The sequence below is a fragment of the Rhipicephalus sanguineus genome, chromosome 7, assembly GCF_013339695.2.
Source record: "Rhipicephalus sanguineus isolate Rsan-2018 chromosome 7, BIME_Rsan_1.4, whole genome shotgun sequence".
NCBI classification, from domain to species: domain Eukaryota; kingdom Metazoa; phylum Arthropoda; class Arachnida; order Ixodida; family Ixodidae; genus Rhipicephalus; species Rhipicephalus sanguineus.
In genome coordinates this window covers 4,045,479-4,064,236 of record NC_051182.1, presented here as the reverse complement: position 1 = coordinate 4,064,236, position 18,758 = coordinate 4,045,479, and the positions used below count along the sequence as shown (strand labels likewise).

Below are 18,758 nucleotides of genomic sequence, written 5' to 3'. Positions count from 1 at the left end.
TTGAAGTTTGAAGTTGAATTTGTGAATTTTGTAAATGTTTTTTGGTTGCTTCAAGAAATGCCTCAGATCGGGCACTGGGCAACCTAATTGCGTGATTTGTGTTGCGATTCCCATCGAGAACTACAGCGATTATCTTCAAGCTCAGTGAGCCGAGCCGGCTCTCGCCACCGACGAGCGAGGAGAGAAACTGGCCGGACCAGTCCGCCCCACGCGTGCATGGCGGCGGCCCCGTTCTCGAAAGAACCGGTGCGCGTGGTCCGCCCGCCTAAAATCGCCGCTGAAATCATCTCGCACCAGGCCACGACTGCTGTTGGCGGCCACTGAGTAAGCAGCGAAAATGTGAGTAGTCTTTAGTAGATCGTGTCGCCTGGCCGATAAACGACTCATTGCTTGCGCCTTCAGTGAAGAGAAGTTGCTCGGGAGGCTGCGCGTTTATTACGTGTTCAGTGCATAGAGAAAGTGAACGGTTGTTGTGCTTCATTAGGTAACAGTGAACAGGTATGGCAGCCGAGAATAATGGCAAACTTACAAAAAGGAATAGGAGGAAGCAGTTCTAGATTATATAAATAAGCTGAATGCAAAGGAGCTCATGCAAGCGTATTGGAGCGTGGCAAACAGGTAGGCGACTGGAAATAGACGCGTACTATCAATCAGCACGGAAAACGACGTAAGCGCTAAGGGGAAAAGGACACAGAATGAGCGTTTCTAAGAAATGAAATCAATAAAAAAAGCTGTCGAAGAACACCACAGTGACTGTAAGGGGAAGTCTCGAAGTCACATCTAAAAAACCATTAGGCGCAGGCGTTTATCAACCTAAAAAGCGATAAGATAGTTTCTACACGCAGTAGCCGTGCCGATTTACGATTTCGAAGGCATTTGCCTGATCAAGAGCACTCTCTAGCTGTCTTCGTTATTCGGATCATGTCAGATTATTTTGGACAATGATTTGTACTAACATTGATTACAGTGACCTGAAAGGTTCTTTTTAAAAGATTTATTAGTGTGTCGAAGGCGCTAGTTGACGCGCATTTGCCCGTCAGGCACTGTCAGCTTTCGAGCAAGTGTAAACAACGCCAACACCGCTTACTTCTATTGGCGATGTCTGGCGGTCCATATTCACAGCATGCTTCCTGACAACAATGTGTAAACACTCGCAAACAATGTCTTAAGAACCTCATTACTCGTGAAGTGCCGCACATTGTTATCTGTGGTTCTCGGGGGGCATGTGTACATTTCGACGTCCTCCAGGCTCAAGCGAGCTCTTCAGACGGATCGTGAATAAAAAAAGCAAGGACGAAACGTCTGCGTGCTGCTTTTCGATGCGCCCTTCCGTGACCGCGGCGCATCATTTTATAGAAGGACCGGATTTGGAAGACAATGTAGGCAATTTCCGCAAACATAATATCGCAGCAAATCTAGCTAACAGCATTCGCGTGAGAACCCACATAGGTACAACACTACGTTACACACGGGTTCACACACTCTAAAAAAAATGTGAGACTTCGCGCTCACGGCGCTTTCATTAAACGAACAAATTTAGCGCCGACCTATCATGAATGAAAAACACTGACTAGGACTGAGCACTGAGCGAGCTGGTATTGTTTCATGACGGATATAAGTAGATAGAATTGTAACTTTGGTTAGTTGGTGATCCAATATCGACAGGTTTGCATACTGCGACGTGCGTTTCTTATCATCACTTTTGCTGTATTGGGTTTTCGCCCACAAAGACTGTCAGCAACGCTCAGCGCAAACCGCGCCTCATTGTTCGAGAAGCTTCGCGATTATTGTAGATCGTTTTGTGAAGATTGCGCGCAAGACGCGAACACTCGAGCTTATTCTAGAGCTTGCGCGACAACCAGTGATAACGCTGGAATATTCGGCGGCACATGTATAAATGCCGACGCGCTTGTCAGTTGATCGACAGCCGACGCACTGTTCACCGCTATCAGTGCATGCCGTGTGTATTGCTGTAAATTAACTTTCCGTTTCTCGGCCACAATTTCGGTCAAATAAAGTTTCTTCTTGGACACGTCGCCTGCGGCCTTCGTCAACGTCACGACCCCGTCACATCTGGTGGAGGTGCTTCCCGCTCTATGTACCGAACACCCCCCTCCAACCGTGAGCCAAGCCGACACCGTCAAAAGGACATCGACGCCAAGCAGCGGACCAGCCGCAGGCAGCAAGGTCTCCCACCTGAATACGGATCCCTACCCGACAAGACCAAGACCGCGACAAGGACGACAGGCACGATGACGGCCACGGTGTCCCCTGCAGAGATTGTGTGCAGCCACCCAGAGAGCCGCCGACCTTCTATGGAGTGCCAAATGACGATCCCGAAACCTGACTCGAGACGTTCGAAAGGGTGTCGACGTTCAACGAGTGGGACTCGGAGGACTAGCTGCGCCACGCCTACTTCTACCTGGAAGACGCAGCAAGGAACTGGTTCGAGAGTCGGGAGTCCACCCTTCGAACGTGGGACGTCTTTCGCAGCGCTTTCCTGGAGACGTTCGAAAGCGTCGTCCGAAAGGAAAGGGCCGCAGCCTTGCTGGAGACACGGGTCCAACTTCCAAATGAAAGCGTGGCCATCTTTGCAGAATAAATGACCCGGCTGTTTCGCCACGCTGACCCTGCCATGCCCGAGGACAAAAAAGTTCGCTTCCTTATGCGAGGAGTCAAGCAAGAGCTCTTCGCGGGACTGATGCGGAACCCACCAAGCAGCATCCAAGAATTCGTCTCAGAAGCAACCACCATCGAGAAGACGCTAGAAATGCGAACCCGCCAGTACAACAGCCGCTTGATCCAAGACAGCGCAGCGGTTCAAGCCATCGGCTCCGACGATCTGCGCAAAACGATCCGAGCCATCGTGCGAGAGGAGCTGCGAAAGCTCGCACCTTTTGCAGAGCCCAAAGTGACATCGATTGCTGACGTTGTACGCGAGGAAATCCAACAGTCAGTGGGTGTTCCTAAGCCGGCACCACCGCAGCTGCAAGCAATGAACTATGCTGCTGCAGCCCGACGGAACGCCCCCTCCCTTCTCGACCACTCCGTCAGAGTCCTTACCGGGTGTCGAAGCGCGAACGCAAGGCCGTCAAGAAACAGGTCGACGAAATGCCACGCGACGACATCACCCAGCCGTCCAAGAGTGCGTGGGCGTCACCTGTGGTGTTAGTGAGAAAGAAGGATGAGACCCTACGTTTCTGCGTCGATTATCGTCGCCTGAACAAAATCACGAAAAGAGACGTGTACCCACTCCCACGTATAGACAACGCCCTAGATCGACTCCACAACGCGAAGCACTTTTCTTCAATGGACCTCAAGACCGGCTACTAGCAAATCGAAGTCGACGAGAGAGACCGAGAAAAGACTGCCTTCATAATACCGGACGGCCTGTTTGAGTTCAAGGTCATGCCCTTCGGTCTTTGCTCGGCAACTGCGGCTTTCCAACGAGTCATGGATACAGCATTAGCTGCCTTAAAGTGGCAAACTTGCCTTGTTTACTTAAACGACGTCGTTGTGTTTTCCTCGAACTTTGACGAACACCTCCAGCGCCTTGAATCCGTACTCCAAGCAATCAAGTACTCCGGGCTCACTGTGAAACCAGAAAAGTGCCGCTTCGCGTACGAGGAGCTCTTGTTTTTGGGTAACGTGATCAGCAAGACTGGAGTGCGCCTAGACCCGCAGAATGCAGCTGCCATCCCCGCTTTCCCGCCATCCACCGACAACAAGACCGTGCGCCGATTTCTCGGCTTGTGCGCCTATTAGAGACGCTTTGTCAAAGACTTTTCACGGATCGCCGAGCCACTAACGCAGCTCACGAAGACCGACGTAGAATTCAGGAGGCAAACAGCGCTAGTTGAATCATTTCATGAACTGAAACGACGCCTGCAGGCGCCTCCAATACTTGCGCATCTCGACGAATACGCCGATACGAAGATTCACACCGATGCAAGCAGCGTAGGACTCGGCGCTGTCCTTGTGCAGCGGACGGACGGACTGGAAAGGGTTGTTAGTTATGCTAGCCGGTTGCTGTGTAAGGCAGAGGCCAACTATTCCACAACAGAAAAGGAGTGCCTCGCCATCATCTGGGCTACGTCAAAGTTTCGCCCCTACCTCTACGGCAGGCCCTCCAAAGTTGCGAGCGACCATCGTGCCTTGTATTGGCTAGCTAACTTGAAGGACCCTTCTGGTCGCCTCGCACGGTGGAGCCTATGACTTCAAGAATTCGACATTACCGTCGTGTACAAGTCCGGAAGCAAACACTCCGACGCCGACTGCTTGTCTCGTGCCCCCGTCGACCCACCACCGCCCGACGACCAGGATGATGACAGCTTCTTGGGAGCCATAAGTGCCGACGACTTCACCGAACGACAACGAGCGGACCCGGAACTGAAGGGTCTAGTGGAATACCTGGAGGGCGGGACCATCGTTGTCCCAAAAGTATTCGGGCGAGGAGTGGCATAATTTTCCTTGAAAAACAACGTCCTCGTAAAGAAGAACTTCTCTCCGGCCCGTTCCAGCTACCTTATTGTTGTAACTTCGGGATTTCGACCAGTAATTCTGCATGCCCTAGACGACGACCCGACCGCTGGACACCTCGAACTTTCCCGCACGCTCGCACGAGTACAGGAAAAGTAATACTGGCCGCGCCTTGCCGCCGACATCACTCGCTACGTAAGGACTTGCCGAGATTGTCCGCGACGGAAGGCACCGCCAACAAGATAAGTGGGCTTTCTTTAGCCGGTCGAGCCACCGCGGCGACCGTTCCAGCAGATCGGGATGGACCACCTGGGGCCGTTCCCAACGTCGACCAGTGGTGATAAGTGGATCGTCGTAGCTACCGACTACCTGACCCGCTACGCCGAAACAACGGCCCTACCTAGAGGCAGTGCCGACGAGGTAGCGAAGTTCTTCGTTGAAGACATCGCTCTGCGTCATCGCGCCCCAGAGGTCCTGATCACGGACAGAGGTACGGCGTTTACTGCGGAGCTAACACAGGCGATCTTGAGGTACAGCCAGACAAGCCATCGCCCGACCACTGCCTACAGACCAATGGCCTCACCGAGAGGCTAAATAAGACCATCGCCGACATGCTGGCCATGTACGTTGACATCGAGCACAAGACGTGGGATGCCATCCTTCCGTACGTGATCTTCGCATACAACACCGCTGTACAAGAAACGACGCAGGTGACTCCTTACACGTTGGTCTGCGGAAGGAGCCCAGCAACGACCCTCGACGCAAAGCTGTCCAACGGCCACCGACGAAGACAATCTCTACGTCGCTGTCTATTTGCAACGCGCCGAAGAAGCACGACAGCTCGCCCGCCTACGGATCAAGAACCAGCAGGTGACTGACAGCCGCCGCTACAACCTTCGACGACGCCACATGGAATACCAACCCGGTGACCGTGTGTAGGTATGGACGCCAATACGCCGACGGAGACTTAGTGAGAAGCTTCTTCGACGATACTTCGGACCGTACAGGATACTTCGACGCCTCGGCGCACTCGACGTTGTCCCTGACGGCATTACGACCACTCAGCGGCGCCGTGCGCGACCTGCAGTCGTCCATGTCGCGCGCCTCAAGCCATAATACGCGCGTTAGTGAATCTGAGGACTGTGCTTTGCTTATTGTTTATTGTACTTTCTTGCTTTATTGTTGTTATTTCTTGTTGCATGCATTGGCCACCCCCGCGTGTTCTGTTCTAAGCATCGGGACGATGGTTTTTCATAGGGGGGCATTGCCACGTGCGTTTCTTATTATCACTTTTGCTGCATTCGGTTTTCGCCCACAAAGGCTGTCAGCGACGCTCAGCGCAAACCGCGCCTCATTGTTCCAGAAGCTTCGCGATTATTGTAGATCGTTTTGTTAAGATTGCGTGCCAGACGCGAACACTCGAGCTTATTCTAACGCTTGCACGACAACCAGCTATAACGCTGGAATATTCGGTGGCACATGCATAAATGCCGACGCGCTTGTCAGCTGATTGACAGCCGACGCTCTGTTCGCCGCTATCAGTGCATACCGTGTGTATTGCTGTAAATTAACTTTCCGCTTCTCGGCCACAAGTTCGGCGGAATAAAGAGTTTTATCTTGGACACGTCGCCTGCGGTCTTCGTCGACGTCACGACCCCGTGACAACACCGCAGACCAAACTAGGACAGAGGACAGGACACTAACAGGCGCTGTGCTGTGTCCTCTAGTGTGTCCTCACTCAATTTGTGCTGTGATAACATGTGCATATAAGTACACAGTGCAAAAAAAAAAGAGAAAAGAAATGAGGATGAAGGAAGAGTGAACACAAGACGAGCGCTCTGTTCGTCCGCAGTGTTCTTTAGTCCTCGTTTGTTTGTTTGTTTTTTTGCGCTGGTTACTTATAGCCGCCATGAATAAGAACAGCCGAGGAAAGGATGAGCGGCTCTCAGTTCGTCATTTATTTAAAAAAAGATATTATGTATCTGTATTAATAAATCATCAATAACAAATCTTTGTGACGGCGTACCGTTAGGGCATGATAAATTATTGTAGAACAGCGCACAATTATTGGGAGAACAGCGCACAATTGGCATTAAAAAACCTCGTTTTAGGCGCCAAAAATAGGCACCGAAAACAACGTTTTAGGCCTCCTATATCGTAAACATCGGCACAATAAACTTTCACATAAATGCAAACAATTTCAAACGAAGACGTGCGCGACCCGTATACCTACGACAGGAAAACAATAATGCTGTTGCTTAAAATGGCACAAAAGCGCCAACAGATAAACATAGCCGTGCAGTTGTACTTTGTCCTGCACGGTTCGCAGGATACGGTCTCTGCAGTGTTCTGCAGGCTGAGTCAAGTGTCCACTGTCGAATCAACACACTCCTGGGTGTCTTGGCGGCATTACTGAGAAGGGCAGAACAGGAGCAGATAGCCAGATCGCTAAAAGACCACAAGGGAAGATTCCTCCTATTGGCCGGGTCGAATTGCGTAGAGCCATTTTCTTCCTTGGCAGTGAACCACTGGCGTAGCCAGGCGAGGGGGTGGGGGGAGGCGGCACGTAGGGTTCAGCCTCTTCCCCTCCCCCGGAACTTTTCCGTTTTACGTGTGTGTATATACACGCATGCATACAAACGCACGCATACAAACACGCTACTGCAGAGATCAAATTGAAAAGTAAATTACAAACAAAACAAAAGCTGCCTGCACGTCACTTTTTTTTTTTTTTGGTCTTCGCTCTTCTATCCGCTGATGGCTCTCCGCGGTTTCGCATTCGCCAACCGTTCGCGCCATGTCAGCGCGGCGGCGACTGCTCGCCGGCGGTCCCACTTCACTGCTGTCTAGTGGTTGTTTCCGGGAGCTGGTTGAACTAGAGGACTAGGTTGAACCCCACAGTTCCCAACAGTGATTGTTGCGCGGTAATATGAATAACGGTCTCAAACAGCACCCAGGAGCGAAACTTGAGGCTAAATAGCGTTCATATAAGCGTCAATTGAAGAAGACAAGTCCATTTGTCCAAACGTCGGCTCGAGCACCCACCCCCTGTTTACGGATTTTTTCATCAGTTTCGAAAATAGGCATTTATAGGCATTTGTAAGCATTTAGGCACGAACGCCAAAAATAGGCATTTATAGGCACTATAAAAACATTATACAAGCCCTTCTTAACCTTTAATTCATGCTCATATATGAAAATCGCGCAATAGGAGCGCAAGGAACAAAATGGGCATTTGCCTGAAATTCGGTCTCTAGTGATGACTAGAGACCGCATTTTAGGCAAATGCCTGTTTTGTTCCTTACGCTCATATCGTGCCACTTTGATATATGAGCATAAACTAGAGGCTCAGGAGGGCTTTTATAGTTTTTTTTTATAGTGCCTATAAATGCCAATTTTTGGCATTCGTGCCTATAATATGCCCATAAGTGGAAATAGGTATAATATGCCTATTTCCAAAGCTGGCTCTTATATGAACACTACTTAACCTCAACTTTCGCTCCCCGGTGCCGTTTGAGCCCGTTATTAACATTACCACGCAACAACTGACTTTTCGGAACTCCGTGGGGTTCCACCTAGTCATCTAGTTCAACCAACACCAGGAAAACAACCGCTAGCAACAGTGTAATGGGACGCACCGACGAGCATACGCCGCCACGCTGACATGGCGCGAATGGATGGCGAATGCGAAATTTCGGATAGCCGTCAGGGGAGAGTGAAGAGCAAAAGAAGAAAGAAAAAAAGATGTTATGCGCACGCGGCTTTAGTTTGTAATTGGCTTTTTAAGGTGTTCGGGTCTACGCGAGTTGACCCGGCCAATAGAGAGAATCCCCTCCTTCTGGTCATTTAGCGATCTGGATGTCTGCTGCTTCCGTAACCTTTTCATTCATGCCGAAAAGAAAGGCACAGAGGTGCGTGTTGATTCGACAGTATACAATTGACTCATCATGCTACAGAATAAGCGGAGAGACCGTCTTCTCCAAAGCGTGCGTGACAAAGGACAATTGCACGGCTACGTTCAGCAGTTGGTGCCTGTGTACCAACTTAAAAAATAACATTTTTTTCCTGTCGTGAATAGAGGTCGCGCATGCCTTCCTTTGAAATTATTTGCATTTATGCAACTATTTATTGTGCCTATATTTACGACACTGAAGGCTTAAAATGTTGTTTTGTCTGTCTATTTTTGACGCATAAAGCGCGCAATTTTAATGTCTAAAATCCGGCCTCTAGCGACGAACCATCTGTGAGCACTGTTTTACCATTGGAGCACGTTTCTTTTTTTCAGCAAAAATTGTGCTGACTCCTTGAAGATACAGCGGAAATTCTGCAGACACTTTTTGCGGTGGTCTGAGCCAGCTATGAGAAAAATAAAGCCCCAATAGAGTGAACTTGGGCGTGTTGGTTAAGCATGATGAACCACACAGCGCGAGTAAACAACGGGGACACAGGAAGGGAACACACACAGCGCTGACTTACAACAAAATTTATTGAAGCAACATTTCACATATATACAGGGGATCAGCCAACCACTGCGCATGTCATAGCAGATAACTTTCAACTTACAACTTACAACTAATTTTGTTGTAAGTCAGCGCTGTGTGTGTTCCCTTCCTGTGTCCCCGTTGTTTACTCGCGCTGTGTGGTTCATCATCCCCAGTAGGAGTAAATGGCTTTCAGTGATTTTCTGTCTTTCAGTTGGGTTTAAAAGATTGGAAGCGGGACTGCAGAGCCGCGGGTCAAATTGTTAAACGCCGATAGAGCACCGCCGATGGCAGTGTCCATTTGTGAATGAAACACGACAATCACTTTGATAACGACCACGCTTATTTCAGGAATATAGATCACGATAGATCACGAAAGGTTCAATATAGAAATAATTCAGCCCTCCACACGAGTGCGACACGCAACAAATCACAGCGCTCTATACGTAACGATTTATGTACCTTACGGCTGGCATTCCCATTATAACGAAAAGAAATTTACCCCTGTCCCTAGAGCAAATAGTGTGCAACCACCGTTTACTGCCCGAGCTAACATACAGGGCAGAAACACAGAAACTACACGGAAACCTTGCAACCTACGATGGAACAAAAATGATGGCATAACATTAAGATAATAAAGAGAGCAGAATGGATTATACAACAAGCAGGATTGCTGACATTAAGGACAAAAGCGGATGTGCGAAGCACAGATGAGCGTTTTTCAGTTAGAGTGACCACAAGGGTGGGAGCTGTGGACGGCACAAATTTAGATGGAGGGACACGGGATATGGTAAATGGGAGATGATTGGGAGAATGGCCTTCGTTTGCAGTTGGAATAAAAAAGGCTGAAAATAATCAGGATGAAATGCAAGTGTGCTCGATACGGTCGAGTCGGCTCTTCTAAGAATTCTAGCTCATGTGCTCACGCACACAAAATCCCCTTCTTGAAATCGGTGCAACACATGAACCAACGAACAGTTAATTAACAAAAGACACTGACTTGCATAAGGCTTAATAGAAGATTAGAATCTGCTAAATAGGAACAGGGTGCCAAATGTATGTGTACCCAGAGAACAAGAACTATCGTGTCCATAAAAATAGATTGCGCAAATTGTCTGCATGTACGTGCATATCTATATGTAAAGGCTGTTTCACACTAAGGGTACACTCTGAGCGCATTGCAATGTGCTTCGAGATTTCCCCTAAGTGTGAAAGAGCCTGTACATATCTCCATATTCCTGCCTCAGAAAGTCAGCAGGATCTATAGGCCGCGGGGCGTATGCAGAAAATGCTCAAATTTCGTGCACGGGAAGGTCGATCGTGCAGAAAGGTGACAGGGGTGACATAAAGGCGAAATACCTTGCAGCATGTTGAAGTAGACCATATTAGACGACAATGGGTTTCTATGGTTGCGCCGCCCTTTTTCGGAATAGGAACGACGCGTTGAGTCTGTTGGAAAAGTAGCGGAAAATAACGAAAAATGACTACAAGAAAGGGGGCTAACCTGTGCAGAAAAGCGTTGAAGCGTCTTGTCCTGGAGATGAGCTAAATTTTAGGGTAACTAACATTGATACTACACCGGTTTGCAATAGAATACAAGAGCTTGAGTCACATGACATGTGGTTAGTACTGATAACGTCATCAGAAGTTGAAAATACACTGAATATAATAATTGGGATGCTCCAGGATACTTTGCTTTTGGATGACGACGTGGCCTTAGTGAACAAATTGCTCAACTGACGTTGTGTTTTTGTTTTAAAAAGCTGGAAATTTTGAGGTGCCGTATGAATGAAATTTCGGCAACGTATGCTACAAATAACAGCGCCTAGCTTGCCATACTTCCAGGTTTAATTTATCTTGCATTTGGTGAATACTAACACGTGAGGCACATTGACGCCTCAGGCGCTTTGATTTTTTTTTTTTTTTGAGGTGCGAGATCTCTCTCATTGTTCAAGGTGTACTCATAGTAGCTTTGTTAGTTTTGTTGGGAATAAAGTTGCTAAGGCAGTAGCCGATAATTTCTTTAAACTTATCGCAAAGCACAGCAGCATTGTTGCTTTGAAATCATGAAGGTACAGTTCAAGATTGTCTCAGACACTTTCGTCTCTGGCGCGAGAGAAATCCTTACCAGCGATTCTTTGGCGTTTGCTGGAGTTAAGCACTTCCAAAGAAAAGAATATGCTAGCTTGTGATGAGACAATCCAGGCTCAGCCGATACAAATTAGTTTCCTGGGGCACGACTAATAAAGTATGGATGCTGACGCACCGTAGGTGTGCGTGGCTGTTTAACTCTGTGTGATTCAGATTCTGAGAGAGCATGATGCCATATAAATACCGTAAATACGAATTATTCCCGGTGCAGAAAAGTCCGTCTCCGAATTGATACATGAAAGTCGTCCACTAATTGTACCTTGTCGTCTGTTCAAGACGCCGTGTGATCAAGATCACCAAAGAGTGAGGTGCTCGGTAGGTAGTAGAAATCCCAACAGGAAACCTTTAATAATTATGTGTGTTATTTTGCGTGCAAAATCACATTCTGCTTATGAGCCACACCGTAGTGGAAGGCTTCAGAAATATTTACCACCTGGTGTTCTTAGCATGCACTGACATCGCACAGTACACGGGCCTCCAGCATTTCGCCTCCATCGAAATGCGACCACCGCGGCCGAGATCTAATCCCGTGACCTTCCTGTCAGCAGCCGAACATCGAGCCGAACTCAAGACCATTCATATAGAAGAGCCAGGATAAGGGCCAGTTGGTTGTACATGGTGTAAACGTTGCGCGCTACAAGCATAAGAGTGGACGAGGAAAGAACGATACCGGACAACACAAGCGCCGTTCGCGTTTGCGTTGTCCCGTATAGTTCTTGCCTCGTCCACTCTTATCCTTGTAGTGCGCAAAGTTTAGATCATTCATCGTGTAGTGAACAAAAAAAGAAAAAAACGGCTGATGAAGATGACTGTGACTTCGCTCGCAATGCATTGAGTTCGTGACAAGAAAAGCAGCAATTGTAACACTAATTTATTCCATAAAAAAACTCAGATAATTGCATAACGCTGTGATGCGCCTGCGGTCAACAGACTATCTCCCGCGGATTGGCGATGACCTCCTGCAGTTGCATAATACTCTGCGCTTTTTAAATGCTTAAAATAACAAAAAGAAAATAGCGACTAGGAATCCATCGTGCAGACACCCCTCCCCGCGAAATGCGTATATCTCTGTACTTATCAGCTTAAGGTCAACATGGGAGCGAGACACGTGTTTGAAAGAATGCGTTCAGAGAACCTGTGGTTCTGAAGAACTGCAACTTCAAAGACTTGCCGTGGTTTGAACCGGTTTTCCTCATCAAGCCGGCCGCTCGAGAAAGCGCCATGTAGGCGCTACATCTGCGTGTTCCAAGAAAGCGGACATTGGGAAATCCCTTAGTTTCTTTTCCCCTTCATTCTCAACGTGCTCTTGTCTTCCGTCCATCCTTTGACCTTGAATGCGGCTTCGACGAAGAACGAAGTTACGTGAAGCGACGGCTGAGGCAGGAACTCAGAGCAGCGACTTTCCGGGCGACAATTGGGGCGGAATTTCCAGTAGCGCGCTTTTTGGTGAAAACTGTGATTTAATTGCGCAGTGTGACAAGTGACATTGTACACGATCTGGTTTGTAGGAACAGTCTTCCTATAAGGTTCACTGTCTACTAAACTCATGTTCAATTCAAGGTCGTGGTCAGACTTTACGCTAAAGGCTTAAACAAGCCTTTCATCTTTATAGCTAGAAACTGCGACATGCATTTCAGTGTGAGGAGCAACTCAAAGAGAGAAGAATGGCTAAAACTACGTAGACTAAAGGGCAGAACGGACGTCAGAATAGATTTCTACGCAGCAAGAAATCCTCGCAGCAAGCAGTGTATTCGAATTCCGTAGTACTATATATCCCATAAAGAGCCAGCTCATTTGTTAGGAAACACAGAGAAAGCATTCGAAGCACGCTTTCCTTTGACGTATCTGAAACCCATGAGGTTTGAAAAATCCATATCGGAATTTGTGAAGGTTACTATGACAGAAGTGCCGAATGTCGTATTAACTGTAAATCAAGCGGCTCCTGACTCATTCGGTATTACAGTTTCTGTGATTAGAATGTCTAATCACACGTTTAATCCCGACGTACTTTTGAACATAATGAACTCCCTACAATACACATGGATTCCGAGCTGTTGGCAAAATGCTAAAGTGGTGCTTGTAACGACAGGGGCCTTGAAGCTACTGTTTCAAACGTGTTGTGTGATTTTAAAAAGTGCTTGTCACCACTAATCTGACGCATGAGCTGCTGCAGAATGCCTCGTTAAGGCTTTAGGATTTGCGGTTAAGCATTTCTAGCGATCACCTATGCTGGAAGTACGAGCCCCGAGGAAGCAAGCCACTTCTACCATACCTGTCAGCTCATTCAAAGCTTGTAAAAAGGGGCATTGCGAATCTTTGCTTCACCAATGCTCTCGGGAAATCTTGCGGCCACTCTTTGAAATGTAGCTTTCTTGAGCAGGCGTCCCGTCTGACAAGTGCCGGTTTTCCTGAGTTTGTGCTGGTTTCGGTGGCAGAAAAAATGCTTAGGACCAATAAACAGGGAGACGAAGCACCAGCAAGCCGTGCCGCTAGAGATAATAAACGAGTCGCGGTGCTCCCCTACCTGCATAAAATTTCGCACAACTTGAAAAAGATATGAGGATGTGTTCTCAGCTCCGGACAAACTATCAATGCTTTGCAAGCGCGTGAATGCCCAAGCCACACGAAGTAGCGTTTGCATAACAAAGCACAAGAGGCAGTTCGTAGCATGCGCAGTGGGTGTTGTGTACTTGATCCCGTTATCTTGTGGTAAGAAGTACGTTAGCAAACGGGCAGATGTTTGAACGAGCGTTTAAAAGAGCATCACTATCATGTCACCACAGCTGTTCAAGGTCATCTCGGCATACATTGCAGAGATTGTGGTTGCACACCGGAACTTGAAAAGCGCGCCGTTGTCGCGAAACACCGTGAGAAGCTTACGCGGGGAATCATAGAAGCTAATAAAATGCAACAGCTGGGTAACCTCTGTGTAAGCATGCCATCAGTTGCCCTAACGAAAAAGGAAATCGCGTATCTGGCGGTGATGCAATAGGTTTGTGCGTTTGTGCTGATGTGTGCTGGTGTTATCAGCTGTATATAATTCTAGCGCTTTCGCTAATAAAATTTAGTTGAAGTCAGCGCCTGTGTTGTGTCCTTTCTTACGTCCTCGTTTACGTAGCGCTCTGCAAATATGTCTATTATAACCAGCCTAGGGCGTGGAAATCTGGTAAGCCTCACTACTCACCTCCGGTCCACCAAAAATAAAGAAGCTGTTAACAGCAAGCATAGCGGCCATGTACAAAGCAACTCCTAGAGGGTATGCGCCAAAGAAGTTGGGCAAGTCTCACTGCTTAACTTAGGCCCAAAAGATGAGGAAGCTCTATATAACCGGCCTAGGGTACGAAAATCGGGTAAGCCTCACTACTCACCTCCCGTCCACTAAACGGTATGAGCAATGTCAAGCAATGAAATACAAATATGATGACCAGCACCGTTGTTTAACCAGTCTTCGCGTTGCTAAATGAGTGAAGCTGTTTGAAATGTCGATTTAACATTTTATTAACTCCTATCCAAATGCACCAACACGTTCACCTTTATGTATATAAGGTCGCTATCTTTTTTTTTATCATCTCGAGATATCAGTTGTTTATACCAAATTTTGTAATCTTATTTGTCTGAGCTCGAGGTATCGCTTGAGGGGCTTTCTTTCTCGCTTAACTTTACTAAACGAGCTTAACTTCTATTCATATTGTCAAATCCACTATTTGTTTGACGTCATTCTCGAACGAACAGATACCGCCAATAACATCATTCAAATGTCTAGGAATCTTGGAAACAGCGGCAAATCGAAGTAAACACGTGTAAAGCGGAACGTGCATTGGATTGTTGCGCCGACAAAGTAATAACACGGGGATGCGTTTGAGCAACTTTACTGACGCTACATATACTTTATTTACGCCCCACTTTGGAATTCGGTTGCGTTGCTTTCTCCGGATGTGCTGCTTGCAAATTGCGACCTCCGATATTGCTAGAAAGGCAGCTCTGCGTCTATGTCTTGTACTACCGAGGTGTTGCTAACAATGTGCTTTATTTAGAAGCTCGAATAACGCCACTTGTTGAAAGATTTAAATATCTCGCTGTGCGGAGCTGTGTCAAAGTTTGAGGAAACAATTCGGCAGATCCCACGTACCGTGGGATTCGATGTTATGCGAAGCATGCGACGGGAAGGTGACTGTGGCGTAATTTTTTTTTACTGAGCGAAACGTTACGAAATGATACTGAAGATTTGTATAAATTTTATACGCACACGTATATGCTGAAGAGCCGCATATGTGTTATAAACCAGTTGTTTACAGTTGGGTAACGCTGCCAACGGCAGCGTGGGTATAACCAACACCAGAAGCGGTAAGCTGATATGTAGTGCTTATACTTGTCCGTTATCGTGGAGAACGTACGCACGCTTCATGAACCCGTGTGCATGTGTGGAAGGGGTTCCTAACAGTTCTTGACCAAGGTCATCGTCACCGTGATCAGTGAGCACTAGACGCTGCTCGTGACTTGTTATCGGATCCGGTCGCGATCGCGGGGGCGAGAAGTCCATGTGTAGTCAAGTATGAGTTATAGTCCAGCTGTTAGAAAGCTGTATACGAAGTGTCTTTCGACGGGGAGGATACCAGAATTTTGGAAGAATGCCAACATCATCTTGATCCATAAGAAAGGGGGACGTCAAGGACCTGAAAATTTACAGGCCCATCAGCTTACTGTCCGTTGTCTACAAGCTATTTACAAAAGTAATTGCTAACAGAATTAATACGACGTTAGAGTTCAATCAACCAAGGGACCAGGCAGGATTTCGTACAGGCTTCTCAACAATAGACCATATTCATACTATCAATCAGGTGATAGAGATATGCGCGGAATACAACCAACCCCTATACATAGCCTTCATAGAGTACGACAAGGCCTTTGATTCGGTGGAGACATCAGCACTCATGCAGGCACTGCGGAATCAGGGCATCGACGAAGCCTATATAAACATAATGGAAGAAATCTACAGCTCATCCACAGCCACTCTAGTCCTCCACAAAGAAAGCGACAGAATCCAAATAAAGAAGGGCGTACGGCAGGGAGACACGATCTCTCCAGTGATATTCACGGCGTGTTTACAGGAGGTTTTCAGGGCCTTAGATTGGGAAGAATTAGGGATAAGAGTTAATGGAGAGTATCTCAGTAACCTGCGATTTGCTGATGGCATTGCATTGATGAGTAACGCGGAAGACGAATTACAGCTCATGATTACTGAACTGGATACGGAAAGTAGAAGAGTAGGTCTGAAAATTAATATGCATAAAACTAAAGTAATGTGGAACAATCTTGGCAGAGAACAGCGCTTTGCGATAGGTGGCGAGACACTGGAAGTTGTAAAGGAGTACGTCTACTTAGGACAGGTAGTAACCGCGGAGCCGAACCATGAGAGTGAAATAATTAGAAGAATAAGGATGGGATGGGACTCATTCGGCAAGCATTATCAAGTCATGAATGATAGTCTACCACTATCTCTCAAGAGGAAGGTATATAACAGCTGCATCTTACCGGTACTTACATACGGAGCAGAAACCTGGAGACTTACAAAGAGGGTTCAACTTAAATTGAGGACGACGCAGCAAGCGATGGAAAGGAAAATGATAGGTGTAACCTTAAGACACAGGAAGAGAGCAGAGTGGGTCAGGGAACAAACGGGGGTTAAGGATATCATAGTTGAAATCAAGAAGAAGAAATGGATATGGGCCGGGCACGTAGCACGTCGGCAGGATAACCGGTGGTCATTAAGGGTAACTAACTGGATTCCAAGAGATGGCAAACGCGTGAGGGGGAGAAAGAAAATTAGGTGGGTAGATGAGATTAAGAAGTTTGTAGGTATAACGTGGCAGCAGAAAGCACAGGACCGGGTTGATTGGCGGAACATGGGAGAGGCCTTTGCCCTGCAGTGGGTGTAGACAGGCTGATGATGATGTTAGAAATCGTGGATGCATCGGTCATTTCGTCGACAAAGTGTCTGTCTATAGAGCCGGCGACATGTTGGAATCTGAAGTCACCCATCGCGTTGGTGAGGTTTAGGCCGTTGAGGCTGGTAGGCTTGGATAGGGCTACGTAGACCAACATCAGTGGATGGCGCTTGTCGTACTCCTATGCTACCTGGGCGTATGTGACCTACGTAGCCTAGTCTACAAAGCGGCTGTCAGTCAATCTGTCATCACCCTCCGTCAGCATGAGGCCATCGCCCAGCCTCGCAGGAAATGAAGAGGACACTGCGTCGTTCTGGCGGACTAGGTGCGCTTTACGCTGCGATGATGTGAATATCATACGTAACTTTCGTTAATGTATTCCTCCGGGGTCGAGCAATCCTTCAATATAGCTTGCTGAATCATAGGAATACAAATGTAATGCTTATTAGACTGCTATAAAAGCGGAGCCAACACTCGGATCACGGACGTTAATCTGATATGACGTCTGTATTGTAGCACTACATATGTAGTGTTTAATGCTTTCTTGTAAAATTAGATTCCCAGCACCACAACCACAACTGACGTTGCACCGACATCACGCCTGCATAGGCTCTTTTTCCAAACCAGTTCGTAGACCTAGCGTGGCTTTGTGGTAGAAAACCTGATTGCCACGCAGAATGCTTAGGTTCGATTCCTGCTTGGATCCTGATTTTTATTCTTTCCATTCGTCGGGTCAACGCTGCTGATGTCGGTTTTTCTTAACGCTCTCGCATTTAAATTACCAATGTCTGTTCTCGCCGTTCCTGGGTAGATATAGACTGTCAATCACCTGTGGCGCATTCTAGAGCACTGCACGGGCCGTGATTTTCGGCCCGGGCCCGGCCCGGACCAGGAACTCTTTCAAATTTACCCGCCCGGGCCCGGCCCGGTGATTCAATGCGCGACCCGGGCCCGTGCCAACCCGAGAAAACATTTCGCCTACCCGGCCCGGCCCGGCCCGACGGCAGATCAGGCCCGACAGAGGCCCGAGCCAATAATATAGGTGGTGTTGCCAGAACATAGAATCTACAGCAAAGTGTTAGGTAGGAAATATTTACGCTTTGATGGCGAATGTTTCGCTAACAATTCTACTTTAGCCTACGGTAATATCGTGTAAACAGGGGCTCACGGTGGAAACAGTTGAGTGGACTTGCTGGGTGCACTGAATGTTTGCTGGGCAAATGTATACCATAACTGGATTTTTTTTGCAAATGCAATGGGGATCATTACGAGCGTTTTGTAGCAGATATTGCACCAAGTAAAGTGATTTGCAGCATGAGTACAGTTTCGATAGGAAGTGCAATAAAAACAGGGGAGACAGAGAACAGAACGCTCTCTTCAGTTTGTTTTTATTGCGCTCTTTACTGAAACCTAAAACGTTCTAACGACAAAGGCAATAGTGCACCCGGCTTCTGGATATGTAACACCTGTCTTCATCATTGCAGCACCTCGCCACAGCCAGATAGAGAAAGAAAGCCAAGTTTTTACTTTTTTGTAAATACACTAACCTAGTTAAAAATTACAACGAACCGTGTGCACCAAGTGTACTTTTAGAAATACGTTTAGGCAGACGAAAGGACGAAAGAAGTATTTGTGGTAGCATTCTTTTCATATGTCACACCACTGCTACTATATACACTACATAAGTCTTTTGTGGCATATT

General features: G+C 47.4%; 1 protein-coding gene across 1 annotated transcript in view; it reads left to right on the top strand.

Annotated features, from left to right (window-relative positions):
• The first annotated feature begins 322 nt into the window (after positions 1-322).
• The window catches only part of LOC119399273 (phenoloxidase-activating factor 2), a 239,389-nt gene continuing 220,953 nt past the window's right edge, over positions 323-18,758 (top strand). The window contains exon 1 of the mRNA XM_037666088.2: positions 323-339. Within this exon, the coding sequence (XP_037522016.1) occupies positions 338-339 (2 nt within the window). The 5' untranslated portion in view covers positions 323-337. The remainder of the gene's footprint in view (positions 340-18,758) is intronic.